Here is a 14,055-nt window from a genome sequence, read left to right on the forward strand (position 1 = left end):
GGGTAAGGGAAAAAATTAAACGTAATATTTTACTATGTTCTGCACAGGACAAAGTTTTGTTCACAGGAGCAAGAGGGAGGGGCTGGCTTCTCCCACGACCCACCCTTGAAGGTAGGACAGACAGCCAATGCCACAGAGAAGAGAGCAGGGACAGCAGACTCAACAGAAACAGCTGGGCCTGCAATCAGACTCCAAGTTCTGATTCTTCAGCGGTCCTCCTCTGAACTACATGACAGAAGATGAGACACCCAAGATCCCTGCAAGCCAGTACTCACTTTTCGGAAGCTTTGGGTGTATTCTTCTCCTCGCCCCTGGCAAAAGGTCCTTCTGCTGCCTCCTTCATAAAGCTGACCAGGACCTCTGCACCAACCCCAGAATCAGGTTTGCCCAGGAGCTTCAGGATGGAAGCATGGAGCCGGAAGTACACCTAGAACAACACCTCAGGCATAATAAGCAGCCTTTTCCAATCCAAGGCCTGTTCCACAGTGAAGCAGCCATACTGTAAACCGGCTGCTTCCCCAAGAGACAAGCCACCACACATCACCTGTCTTTTTAGCTTTTAACTCCCCTAGCACAAATAAGCCCTGAAAATTAAAGTGAATACTGTCAACACCCTAACTTAAACACCTACCCAGTATTCCAAGCAGATAGTGGTGGAATAATGATAGAAGCAGCCAATGGGCACTGCCTCAAGATCTGATGTAGCCCAGTCTAGCCTAAATCTTGCTATGTAGCTGAGGGTGGTCTGGAACTCTCGATCCCTGTCTCAACTTCCCAAGTGCAGTATTTTTTTGTTTAATCACAAAATTGGCAAATATTAAAAGGAGACTCTTAGAAAGGCTAGAGAACCAACATGCTCACCAGTGTCATTCTCTGGAGTAACTGGAGGCCATGGTCAGAATCGTAGGTAGTCTACAACTCCACCTCTAAACCTCAGCCCCTGGAAACACTCCTAAGAGCTTGCTGATATTAGACTAAGGGAGTGTACTTCTTCACACCATCCCAGCAAAGTCCATGAAGAGGCTATGTAGGGAAGCAAATGCTCTGAGCAACTGGAAGGCATGGGGCAGGCATACCCCATACCTTCTAGTACATCTTGTTCAATGAAAATGTGAGTCAAAAAAGCCTAGGACAGTGTTCCTGCCTACACAGAGATAGGAAAAAGCACCTAGACCTTCAAGAACATAGCTAACTATTAGTACAGGTTATGAGGTGGGGACACCGGGGTCATTGAAGACTTTGATGTTTTATATCCTTTTATGACTGTCTTAAAAAACAAATGAATATGGGGCTGGAGAGATGGCTCAGCGGTGAAGAGCACTGGCTGCTCTTCCAGAGGTCCTGAGTTCAATTCCCAGCAACCACATGGTGGGTCACAACCATGTACCATGAGATCTAGTGCCCTCTCTGGCCTGCAAGCATATATGCAATCCCCAATTATGTATAAATAAATAAATAAATCTTTTAAAAAAAATGAATACATATAGAATTTATAATCAGGGGAAACAAATAAACAAACAAACAAAAAACCTGTGCCCACAGAAGCAAGAAAACAAGAAACGGATTCTGCTTAAATTCTAGGATGCTCACTAGCGGTGTGGGACTGGCCGAGGGTCAGCACATGCAGCCTCTAAAAGGGAAAAGCTATCACAGACAGGGCCTTGAGAAGCTTTAAGTACTGGGCTAAGAAAAGCAGCACTGGATCTCCACTCATGTTCTTTGTTTCCTCACCTCTAAAAGTGCCTGCTGGTCAGGACTGCTAAGAACAATAGTGTGAGCCTTCATCAAAGTATTCAAGAAACCATAAAAGGGCATCCCGGCAATGAAACACCACTCTAGTTTTGAGAGCAATGGGAAAACAAAACACAACACAACATGCTGTGATCCCAGCAGCTTGCTTTTATCCTGGCCTAACCCTCTAAGCTGGTTGGCCCGAGCACAGGCGGAGGCCTCTCTTAGCCTTCGGTGCCTATCTGCATCCTCCCTAGAGTGACCACCCTCCTCCTGCCTTGTGACAAGACTGAATTCCTCTGCAGCTATAGCACTCAGTGCCATATGCAGTGAGAATGTGTATGCTACAGAGGAAGGTTGTTTCCTCTGAGAGATGAAAACAAAATGCTCATTCTCTCCAAAAGGATGGCAAGCCCTCTTAGGGAAAGAGAGAACAGGCTGTTTGAATTTAACTGAACATGAAGATGCTGAGCACAGAGATGTTACCAGTGTGGGGTTGCAAGGGGGTCACTGGGACTGCGAGCTCCATCCCCAGGGAGACAGAGCAAGCAGACCCTCCTGCACTGCCTTCCTACCCTGGACCTTCAGTGTTACCTCCAGGGCTTCCATGGCCAGCTCAGGTGGGTTGTGGTAGTGGATCTTCTTAGGGTAACGGGCAGCCTCCTCGTGCAAGTAGTGGCCAGCCTGGCGGTAGTGCAGCAGGTACACAGTTGGTGGTTGCTGCTGCTTCTCAGCCACCTTGCCCAGCATGTAGTGAATGAGCCACTCCTCCTCATCACCGTCACCCTCACAGTGGGCTGCAGAGGTGAAACAGTGCCTGGCTGTCTCCAGCATGCTGTCGCGCCGATCCTCCATCTATAACAAGATCACAAGCCTGCAGACTGGCCTGAGGTGCAATGCCTGAGCCTGCCCAGGGATCATGGTTTTCTTGGATGAAGTCAGTTGACTTGTTCACAGACTTAGGATCCTCTCGGTGAACCTGAGACCCAGAACTGTTGTCACCATTTCACAGCTGTAGACAATGAGATGCGGAGCTTGGGAGTTCCTTAAAAGCATGCAAGGTCCAGAGCTGGACTTAAAATTCAGGTCATTTCTCAACGACTCAAAGGTCCTTTCTTTTAGCTTCTTCCTGTAGCACCTAACAGTAAAGTCTATGAAGTCCTATTGATCTCTTTCTAGGTTCCCAACTATAGCCTGCAGGGCTATGGTAAAGACTGGTGCCCATCATCCATCAATGTAAGGAGGAAGAAGGCTGATGTGACTAGGCCTCATCTGTCTTAAAACATTGGGCATCCTTTCCAGGATGAACCCACACCTTGCTCCCACCCTCTTCTTGGGGCAGGCAAGCAGAGCTAAGAGGACACACTCATGCAGCTCTTGCCCCACAGCACTGGACAGTGTGAACCTCTGGGATAAAACAGAGCTTCCTGCCTCTCCTCCTTACCCTTTTAAAGAGACATACTGCATTTGTAAAGGCAGATTCCTGAGCTCCGTACAAGACCCGGTGACTTGGAGTCTGTATTTGGCTAGAGCATCTAGACAACCTGGTACAAAGGCCAGCAACAGCCATGATGGAGGGTCAATTTGCAGGAGGACTTCCAACTTAGTTGCTTTTTCTACTTCTTGGCAATTGCTAAACACATATGTTCCTTTATTCTAGAACTCCCAGGTTGGGGAGAGAGTGGAGAATGTTATACTTTGGGTACCCCAGGTCTCTGGCCCCTCTTCACTTGTGTCCTGGCTTGATGGCAGGGAGGCTGTAGCCTCTTCCCAGCTCACCTCAGGGACCAGAGCAGGGTGGTGGTGGCCCACAAGCACTGGTCTTCAACAAGGGGAGCTGCTGGGGCCATAAGCACGTGCTCTGTTTGGCATGACACATCTGTCCTACTTATGTCTGCTTGGCAGAGGCTTACTTTTGTGAACATCCTGCAGCAATAGCTGACTGTGGGGGGCCATTTGTTACCCAGATGCTCTGTCAGTCATTTTCTAAAATGAAAGTGGCCATCGAGAACTACAAACCCATCCCTGAATGAAATATGACAAAAAGGACCACAGCACAGGACCAAGCATGGCACAGGGATTCGATCACACTGCCTCTAGAATGGGCCCTACAGCAAATCTAAGAAAAAGGCAGCTGCTTAAATGCAGTTCTGTTGGAACTGCTCAACAGCTCTGTGGCATTGCCAATGTCCCTGTTTTTGCTAAGTTCAGCAAGGTACAATATCTCACTCAGGAAGAAAAGGGACAGTCACCAAGAGCGCATGTCTAGAAACTGCTACATAGCTCCATTCTGGCTTGCCATCCTCAGAACAGAATGGATACCCTTTCTCATGGCACTTCAATCTCCCCATGTGTTGGGTCCCTGTGCCGAGGCTTACGAAATGGCTGAGGCAGGCATCAAGACTGACCTCTCCCAAAGGCACCTAGGAGAAGGAATGGTCAGGTTGACATGTGGCCTGAAGCACAGAAAGCATGTTAAGTCACTCCCTACAAGTCACTTGGTTAGGAAGTTCTGGTCCCCAGTTCTTTCTCCGTGCTTCAGAACTGACATCATAGGGAATGTTTCCACTTCCCCACATGACCTCTGGCAAGTCTGCAGACAACACTAAATAAAGAACACAGCAGCTCAGACACAGCAGACATGCTCGACAGCCCATTTCTCAGACATGGTAAGTCCAGACACAGCTCCAGCAACCAGGGGACTGCACCCTAGGCTCCCTCCCCAGAGGTGGAAAGAGTCCAGGGAACACGGGGCAGTTCTGCAGGGCAGTACGTGCCCCAGATAAGGAAGCCAAACCTCTCCCTTCCTCCAGGACTCCTGCATCCCTCTGGCTGTCCTGATACTTAAGGAAGGCAGATGGCCTGAGAGCAGTCTCAGGACGTGAGCTGCTTGGGATAACAGTGGCCATCAGGCAAACACCAAGGTCATCCTGAGGCTGTGATCCTAAGTAGAAGAGAACCAGACTAGGGGACAGGGTGGGGGATGTCAAGTCTACCTGTGGGAGCTATACAAAAGGTGCAGAGAAGGTTCTTCCTTGCTCTCAGGATGTATATTTCCTGGAAAGGTTAATTGTGAAATCTCACCAGGATCAGTACACAGAGATTAGGGGAGGGATCCTAAGATCCAGGTCATCTTACTTCACTGTGTGTACTCAGAGGACAATGGTGTACCTATATTACAAGGCCACCCAAGGAGTCAAGTTCTATAGCAGTGAGTGGAGGGGATCTGAAGCCATTTAAATACCAACAAACGTAGTAAGGAGTTTCTGTACTGTTGGCTACAACAGAGTCAGGTTACACATTTAAAAGGACTCTACTAGACCCCTGGAGAGTAACCTGAGCCGAGCTTAAGAGTGTAAGGCGAGAGGAAGGGAAGCCACACACTGCATTTAGTACAGTGGTTTGAGGCTGAAAGAAAACAATCCAATAGGCAAATCCTCCTCAATTTTCCTAAATACACACATCTCATGTGTGTGAAAAAGTTCTGTCTCCTTTTGAAGTCTACAAAGACACAAATTGAATAATAACTTCTTCAAGAAGGTGATGTTTAGTTGAGAGCCATGTTGTCACTTCTCCATCCTGTTCTTGTCAGGGCTCAGCCCTCCCTGGGTAGCACTTGCTATCTGCCTTCTGTTAGCAGTGCTCAGGGACCTCTAAGGCCACGTCTCTCACATACATCCTCTGCCACTGCTGTCAAGCCTATCATCCCTATGCCATCACATTCAAACCATTGGAGAAAAATATGTAAGAAAATAAAGGAAAACATAATAACCACCCAGGGGCCGCACTCGGGAGGCAGAGCCAAGCAGATCTCTGTGAGTTCGAGGCCAGCCAGGTCTACTAAGTGAGTTCCAGGAAAGGAGCAAAGCTACACAGAGAAACCCTGTCTCGAAAAACCAACACACACACACACACACACACACACACACACACACACACACAAAACAACAACAACAACAACAAAAACAAAAACAAAAACACAAAAAACAAATAACCACCCAGGAGCTTGCAAAAGCACAGCTTCTGTCTGAGGGTCCCTGTCTGTCCTTTTCACAGGCTTCACAGTCACACAAGAGAGCCAGCCAAACACGGACACCGCTGTTCTCACTCATCTGCAGAGATCATACAATCTGTACACAGAAGGAAGGAAACCGTTGACCAAACTGCTGAGAGTCTAGAACGCAGAGGCCAACTCCTGAACTGAGGACTGTAGCTCCCTGAGCAGAGGAAGAAGAGGCCACATTACTGGGTGAGACCTCCAACAGCTGCAGCAGTAAAGCCACGTGTCCTGCTCCCAGCCTGCCACACTCCCAGGCAAGTGTGACAACGCTAAGCCTTTATGCACAAGGATTGAGAACTAACACGGCTGGCCACTGCCTGTAAGGCCCAAGGAATTCAAACTCCCAGGGCAAGAGAGGTAGCTCCCAAACAGGTTTATAAAAGCAGCTTTCTAAATTTATGCTGCAAAGGTAAAAAGTGTGTGTGACATAATCATACAACTCATAGAAAGATGAGCTCCCCAAGAGTCACTGAAGAAGAGCACATTCTTGGCATTGTCAAAGTTCTAGTTACATAAGATGCAGGAGACATTTCGCTATTAATTTTTTTTTCATAAAGCCCAATGACATCTTTTATTTTCTACTTATTACAATAACTCAGTCCTCATTAAGTAGGTTCACTTCATGACTTTCCCAGGGCTGAGGTCCTCAAACAGTAGCCTTGTATTCACTGTGGATTGTTAGGGATGCGACCCAGATTATAAACTGGCAATCCCTATGGTGAAATTTACTGCTGCATTCTTCATCATGTGTTCCAATATCATTGAAGAGATCAAAGGCTCTGAGAGCCTGTGTCTCCCTCTGCAGGGTCCTGGAGGCAGTAGGACCTTGGCGCAGTGTCAGCTTCCCGCAAGGAGACAGCCCTTTCTTTCAGAGGACTGCAGTGGCACACTGGCCAAAGGCTCCTTTAGCCCTCCAGCAGCAGCCTCACAACAGTGTTAGCCTGAGTTTAATCACAGGTGATCAGTGCAAAACCTGAAACCAAGCACTCTCTACTGACTGCTCCGCTCCTTCAACACCTGCTCTCCTTTGAGACCTTTCTGAGCTGCGACACCTTGTTGCCCTGCCAGCCTAACCTTGCTGGCAGGAGGGTAGCTCTGTGACAGCTTGTGCTCACCAGGCACAGGAACTGGGTCTGATCCCCAGCCTCATTCACCACTCCCTAAACAAAGCCCAAACCTCTGCACATGATTCCTTCATTTCCATCTGAAGGAAACAAGGGTGCTCTTGCTGAGCAGCGACTGCAGGTCAGATCCTGTATCTTGCACTAGAGAAAGGCTGCACACCAGAAACTGAAATCCCTAATGACAGGTCAAGCCTTTTACCATGGCCTCTGAAGTCCTTCTGAGCAAACAGGGAAGAGTAGCCTACCTCAGATGGCCAACATCCCTTCTCTACCGTAACTCAGCTACACTCAAGGGGATGATCAGTCGCTCAGTCACAATAGTGTACCTCTGAAATTCCTGCCCATGGACTAGATACCCAAAGCCCAAGGAACAAAGTTATCGCTGACAGGATATATGCGTGTGAGGGTAAGAACAAAGACCAGAAGAGACCCAAGGCAGTCTAGTTAGACAGAGGACGACCGCAGGCCTGATCGGCAGCACTCGCCTCACCTGCTGTATGAGTTCCGGAGGCAGCTCGGCTCTCCACTGCTTCAGTTGGCGGGAAGCAAACGAGTGTAAGGCATAGGACATGGTGCCATACTCGATCCACAAGGACAAATTAGAGCTGTCAATCTCAAGGGCCCTCCGAAAGCAGTTCAGAACAGGTGTGGCGTGTTTCCAGATGGGTCCGTCGTTCTTCAACTCATTTGAGTTCAGTTTGTCCTGAATTCGGCTGGCCCGGGCCAGAGCCATGCCTGCCCAGGAATCGAACCTATGGTAGTGACAGAAGTACCAGCTAAAAACACTACTGTCAGTGAGTTCCAGGACAGGCACAAAGCTACACAGAGAAAAACCAAACCAAACCAAAACACCACCACCCTACTGTCCCCAGGGCATCATGAAGTCCTGCTCCCACACAAAGTTCAAAGCACAGCTTGGCTATTCCACACAGTCAGGATCATGACCTAGACTAGCTTTGTCATAGCCTTGATCATCACATATACTACATCTTCACATACAGTTAAGAAGGTCTACCTCATGAAGATGAGGTATGTGTGCTAAGAGACAAAATGTTTCTTTTATGTCCCTTAGCACTTTGTAAGCACTCAATGACTGCTCTACTAGATGGGCTTTGGGGTTCTGTTCCCCAGCAGTAAAGGGCTGCCCATGGTACTGCTCTGGTGGAAAGAACGGGACACTTGCAAGAGTGTCCTCAAAAGAGGGATCCAGCCGAGGCAACAAAGAGACTCAGTGTCCTTTCCTCCTGAGGCTCCTATTCTCACCAGGCCAGAGCTCAGGGAACAGAGAACTGTGGGACCCCAGCCACTCACTTCGTTCCTATTCTCTCTGGGAGCCTATGCTCTCAGCTCAGATCCCAGCAGCAAAAGGAACAAGATGACAGCTCAGGGCTGGGACCTGATGGTTCTGAGGCAGGAACCCACAAGATTCTGGGAGAAGATGAGTAGCCATGGAGACACCACCCCAGGACCAAGGTCACTTCTGAGTTCCTGGAGAGCTATTTTCTAGTGCTGGTCCAGAAAACAGAAAACGCAGCAACCCAAAAGGCTGATGCTGCCCCTCTCTACACCGTCAGTTCAGCCCACCACCCCTTAAACTCCCCAGTGTGAGTTCATACTGGCTAACTGCCACCATCCCAAGAGATGCAGAGCAAACGAACCCCACAGGCTCCATGAACCCTGCAGGCTCCAAAGACCCAGTGATGGCAGGAGAGCCAGGAAGAAGACACCCCCGTCTTGTGAGAGGCTTCTGATAGCAGCCTTTCTTCCTCAGGGGCTGGGGTCCAAAGCCACCACTTCTTCCCTGGCTCTGCTCAGGCTACTCTGGAGAAGGGGAAGGGGGGAAGGGCTTAAGTGGCAAATTCTTCACCAGGGCCAATTTCACAGCATGGACTTCTTTTCAATATCCAACACCCCTGGGGAGAAGTGTCCTTGAGGAAAGGAGACATGCTGTGACAGCGCCTACGTGGTGGCACGAGAACCACTTCCTCCACACACGGAGTAACCAAAGCAGAGTGGCATCACCATGAAAACTGAGAAGCAGGCCAGAGTGATGGCACAGTAGTTAGGAGCACTGGCTGCTCTCCAGAACCTGGCAGCTCACAGCCATCTCTAACTCCAGTTCCAGGGGATCCACACTCTCTTTTGGCCTCCACATGCACAGACATACATGTAACGCACAGACATACATACAGGCAAAACAACCACACGCACTAAAAAAAAAACAAAACCCACAGAGAAAAACAAGCATGCCCTGTCCTAGTGGGAGTGACCCCTCCTGACGTAAGTGTCAGACTCAGGTACAGCATCACACAACCCATTCATTCTCTGGGAGTGTGGGCGGGCCTGCAGGGATGCCTGCAGCTCAGTGATAGTGTGACCCCAGGAGGAACAAGTCTCCAGAGGCCACATTCTGGGCTCTCATGGTGCTGATTCCTGCTCAGCTGAACGAGGTCTTAGTCCCACCTCCATCCCAGAATGCCTGTCTAATTTGGTGCCTCTTCCAGTTCAGGAAAAAAGCAGGAAAGCTCGATATAAGGGAGGCCAGCAGAAGGTGTTAGATCCTACAACTGGAATTACAGTGGCCATGTGGGTGCTCTTAACCACTGAACCAGCTCTCATCCCTGACACCCCCTTTTAAGTCCCAAAAGCAATCCTCATTAAAGAACCTGTCTACCCCAAACATACATCGATTGTCCTGGCTCCTGCTACAAGGAAAGGAAGCAGGACAAAACAGTATGGGGCTGTGTACTACTTCCCTGTCCTGTACGCCGGGACCCAAAAGGTCACCTTGCACCTTTGCTGACCCCAGTATACCTCCCATAGGACTCTGGAAAAGAAGTCTTCTTTGTTCGAGAATGCTAAGTCTTTTCTTTTCCTTTATCTTGCCACAGACAAGGAAACCTTCAACTGGCTCACTGGAGAACTGGCAAGCCTCCTGGCAGCAGCCTGGCTCCATACAATATCACCCACCTGTTGGGGCAGATGCAAATATCATGCATGTAGAACTTGATGGCTTTAGACTGCTCCTTGTTTTTGAAATGATAATCAGCCAGGAGGTAGTAGAGCTCATTCACCACTGGAGGGGTGGGATCTGCCCCTTCTGGAAGGCAGGGTACCTAGCACGAGAGAGGGCAAGTTCAGGAGAAGAGGTGGGGTCAAGGATGCAGGCGATCCGTCTTCCACTGATCCCTAGCTGGTAGTGCTGAGCAGACAGGAAGCAATGCGTGAGAGGAAGCCCCACCACCCCATGTTCCCTGAGGCCCACCTCAGTTGAGGTTCCCTCAATGTAGGCAGAGACTTTGTCCATGCTCAGAGCTGGCTTCTCTGTGCGGGGCACAATGGTAGCAATTCTTTTCAGGAGGTTGGCCAAGTCAGCAGAGACAGTGCTGGTCTTGTAGCTATCAAATTCAGGTAGGGTCTTGGGTTTAAAATACTCAAACATAAACAGGGCATCCTCCCATATGAGGTCTACCTGGAAAACAACAGATGCAGACTCATAGTACATGAAGGCTAAGAAATAAGGAGAAGGTCCTCTGTAAGAACACACTGTGCTCAACGCAATGAGGTCACAGCATGCTGTGAACACAAAGCATGTTCTATGTCTACTTCTTTAATCTGCAATGGCCAGGTAAGCCTCCATTCCAGCCACCGAAAAAGCCTAAGTCTTTTGTTTTTCGAGTTGGTATAAGTCTCAAGCTTCCTGAGGATATTACTGCACACAATTATGTGTTAATGTTAAGGTAATAACTCTCAAACAGAAATATTTAACTTTCTTAATGAATGAGAGTAAATGATAAAGAAAATTCTATGTTAAATATTAAGTTTTTAGTACTGTTAGTCAAGAAAAAAAATTTTTAAATCTTATTCTACTTTATGTATATATGTATATGACACACATGTGCAAGTGTCAACAAAGGACAGAAGAGATCCCCTGGAGAAGAAATTAAAGGTGACAGCACCTGTTGTTATGGGTGCTGGAAACCAAACTCAGGTCCTCTGCAAGAGCAGCAAGTGCCCTTAACTGTTGAGCCATCTCTCCACTCACCTCAATACCTGGATCTCATGTAGTCCATGCTGGCCATGAACTCACTATGAACGTCTAACGATCCTGCCCCCACCTCCCCAGGGCATGCTCCACCACACCTGGTTTTACATGATGCTAGTGATAAAACCCAGGGCTTCATCTATGCTACACAAGCATTCTACCAACCAAAATACATCTCTTGCCCAAGAAATGGCTTTTAGGACTCATGCCTGGTTAGGGCTGGTCTCTAAAAAAACAAATGTTGGAAACTGTGAAACCATGTGACTTGGCCAGATGTATGTGTGTGGGGAGGGGGAGAATCAATCCTAACTGGGAAGCTTAGGGTCCACACCTCTGGGCCAGAGTGGATGTGCCATCCTAAGGACCCTATACTTTAAGGTATAGAATATCTAAGACTGGAGAATGGCTGAAGATACTAGCCATGATACAATGTAGTGCTCTGGAATAAAACAAATGAAAAAGAAAATATCTATGGAATTATGTGTGTAAACCAAACTGCAAATAAACCTAGGAATGACAACATGCCAATGCTGCATTATAAATCCCTTATGAATGACATCTTGTAGGAAACCTTTCCTTTGATCAGCCATCAACCATCTTAGTGGCACTGTGTGTAGCAAAGCTCATGTCCTGTAAGGAGCCTCCTCTTCCTGAGAGCTGCCCCTCCCGGGCCTGGGGAGCAGCCTACCTGCTGAGCCGAGTGTTCCTCCAGGTACCTGGCCTTGCTCTTCTTGCTGGGGAAGCTGTACAGGCAATAGAAGCACTGCTCCAAGGCGGTCTCAAGCTCCTCCTTGTAGGGGTGAGTGTCTTCAGAGGCAGACGCAGAAAGCTCCTTTTGGAGAACCTGCACCTGTGGCAGGTGGGAAGAGATGCCTGAGGACACAGTCTACAGGCTCAGCCTCCATGTCAGAACAAGAACCCAGGGAGACCACCACTTTATCAACTACTTTAACCCAAGGAGGTAATGTCTGGGGTCCCTGTGTGGCTAGATTCCAAACACTTGCTTCCTAGAGAAAACGTGTTATCTCTACCGAACTGCTCTGGGTGGATCTGGCAGTAGGCTCCTTCAAGGTGTGTGAGCAGCCTGGCCTTAGCACACCTAGCCAGCACGTGCCTATACCATTAGCTACTCTATGCCCAGGCAATATCGCTACCTATTTGCTGAGTGTGTGTTTACTGAGCAGCTTCTTTTATGAGACACAGTTTGACATAGACTCCACTTTTTAAAAGTTCAGATTCCAATGGCGGAAATGGTGCTAAATACTTATAAACAACCAACTATAAGTCCCATGGGGGCTGAGGAAAACCCCCCTCCAATAAAACATTACTGAGAATCAGAGGACAGGAACAATATGCTGTGGGATGTCTTTCTGTACATAGTGAGTATGTGTTGCTCTGATTAGTTGATAAATAAAATGCTGATTAGCCAGTAGCCAGACAGGAAATATAGGCAGGGAGAGTAGATAAGGAGAATTCTGGGAAGAGGAAGAGCTGAGTAAGGAGTCACCAGCCGGACACGGAGGAAGCAAGATGACAAGGCAGAACTGAGAAAGGTACAAAGCCATGTGGCTAAACATAAATAAAAATTATGGGTTGAATTAAGCGTGAGAGCTAGTCAGTAATAAGCCAGAGCTAATGGCCAAACAGTTATAATTAATATAAGCTTCTGAGTGATTAGTTTATAAGTAGGCTGCGGGATTGTGGGAGCCTGGCAGGACCAGGAAAACTTTCCGACTACAACAATATAGCAAATCAGTTATATCTCTGGCTATGAAATGTTATGACTAAACTTATACCCAATTTTTGATAAATATACATTTCTTTCAAGCATCCATAAATTTTTGCCAAAACTAGATGTAAAGTAAATCTATCTACCTACCTATCAATCAATCATCCATCCATCCATCTATGCAGCAAGCATTTTACCCACTGACCCACTTCCTAAGCTTGTTCTCGTGTTCTCTCTCTCTCTCTCTCTCTCTCTCTCTCTCTCTCTCTCTCTCTCCCCCCTTCCCTCCCTCCCTCCTTCCCTCTCTTCCGCCTCCCCTCCCCTCCCCTCTCCCCTCGTCTCAGGTCTCTCTGTATAGCCCTGGAACTAGCTATGTAGACCAGGCTGGCCTCTAAGTCACAAAGATCTGCTTGGCTCTGCCTTCCAAGTGGTGGAATTAAAGGCATGTGTTCTTTTTATTTAAAGGGAGGATAAAAGCCAAAACAATCTTAGCAATAATAAAAGAGAAAATTATTAGAAGTACTTAAAGAAGTTTTAAATAATAAATTGAACACCAGAACTGCCTTATGTTATTTTTGTTTGTTTGTTTGTTTGGTTTGGTTTCTTGAGACAAGGTTTCTCTGTGTAGCTCTGGCTGTCCTGGAACTTGCTGTGTAGACCAGGCTAGCTTCAAACTCAGAGATCCGCCTGGCTCTGCCTCCTGAATGCTGGGCTCAAAGGCATGCGCACCACCACCAGGCAATTTACATTAGTGGGACACTATTCTAAAAAGTATGACTTAAGAAAAAAAAAATCTATAATCAATAAATAATCAGCATTAGCAGTAGCTAAACTTTACAGACACAAAGAGCAGATTCAGGGTTGGGGAAAGGAAATGACAAACTACTGCCCATGTGCCAAACCTAGAGACTGTCGGGTCTTTTTAAGAGTTAAGAATAGTGTACTTGAAGTTAGGGGTGAAGGTAATAGTTGGGGTGGAGACTAGGGGTAGGAGATGAATATGATCAAACCACACTGTCTAAAATCCTCAAAAATGTCATAAAAATGTCATAAGAAGAATATATTTACATTTAAAATGCCTGAAATAAATCAAAAAGAAGAAAACAATTTTGTACCCAGGCATTTAAACCTGAAATCCCAGGTACTCAGAGACTGGGAAGGAGAGGTCAAAAGTTCAAGACTTGCCTGAGTTAAGTTCAAGTTGCCAGTCTGAGCAACTCAGGGAAAACCTGTCTCAAATAAACACACAAGGCTGGGGCCCACCTTGGTGGCACAGGACTTGCCTACTATGCAAGGCTCCATAACAAAAAAGAAACTACTTGATAATACAAAAGAGGAAGAAATTTAACTTTCATCTCCGAAAGCT

The 14,055-nt window shown here is 47.4% G+C and overlaps 1 protein-coding gene across 2 annotated transcripts in view; it reads right to left on the reverse strand.

Annotated features, from left to right (window-relative positions):
- The window catches only part of Cabin1 (calcineurin binding protein 1), a 122,493-nt gene that overhangs the window by 73,868 nt on the left and 34,570 nt on the right, over window positions 1–14,055 (reverse strand). For both annotated transcript variants that reach the window (XM_036168235.1, XM_036168234.1), the window contains exons 20-25: window positions 11,649–11,810; window positions 10,181–10,387; window positions 9,886–10,031; window positions 7,406–7,667; window positions 2,326–2,586; window positions 276–427 (exon numbers count right to left, since the gene is read on the reverse strand). In XM_036168235.1, the coding sequence (XP_036024128.1) occupies window positions 276–427; window positions 2,326–2,586; window positions 7,406–7,667; window positions 9,886–10,031; window positions 10,181–10,387; window positions 11,649–11,810 (1,190 nt within the window). The remainder of the gene's footprint in view (window positions 1–275; window positions 428–2,325; window positions 2,587–7,405; window positions 7,668–9,885; window positions 10,032–10,180; window positions 10,388–11,648; window positions 11,811–14,055) is intronic.

This window comes from Onychomys torridus, chromosome 18 (assembly GCF_903995425.1).
Source record: "Onychomys torridus chromosome 18, mOncTor1.1, whole genome shotgun sequence".
In the NCBI taxonomy this organism is placed as follows: domain Eukaryota; kingdom Metazoa; phylum Chordata; class Mammalia; order Rodentia; family Cricetidae; genus Onychomys; species Onychomys torridus.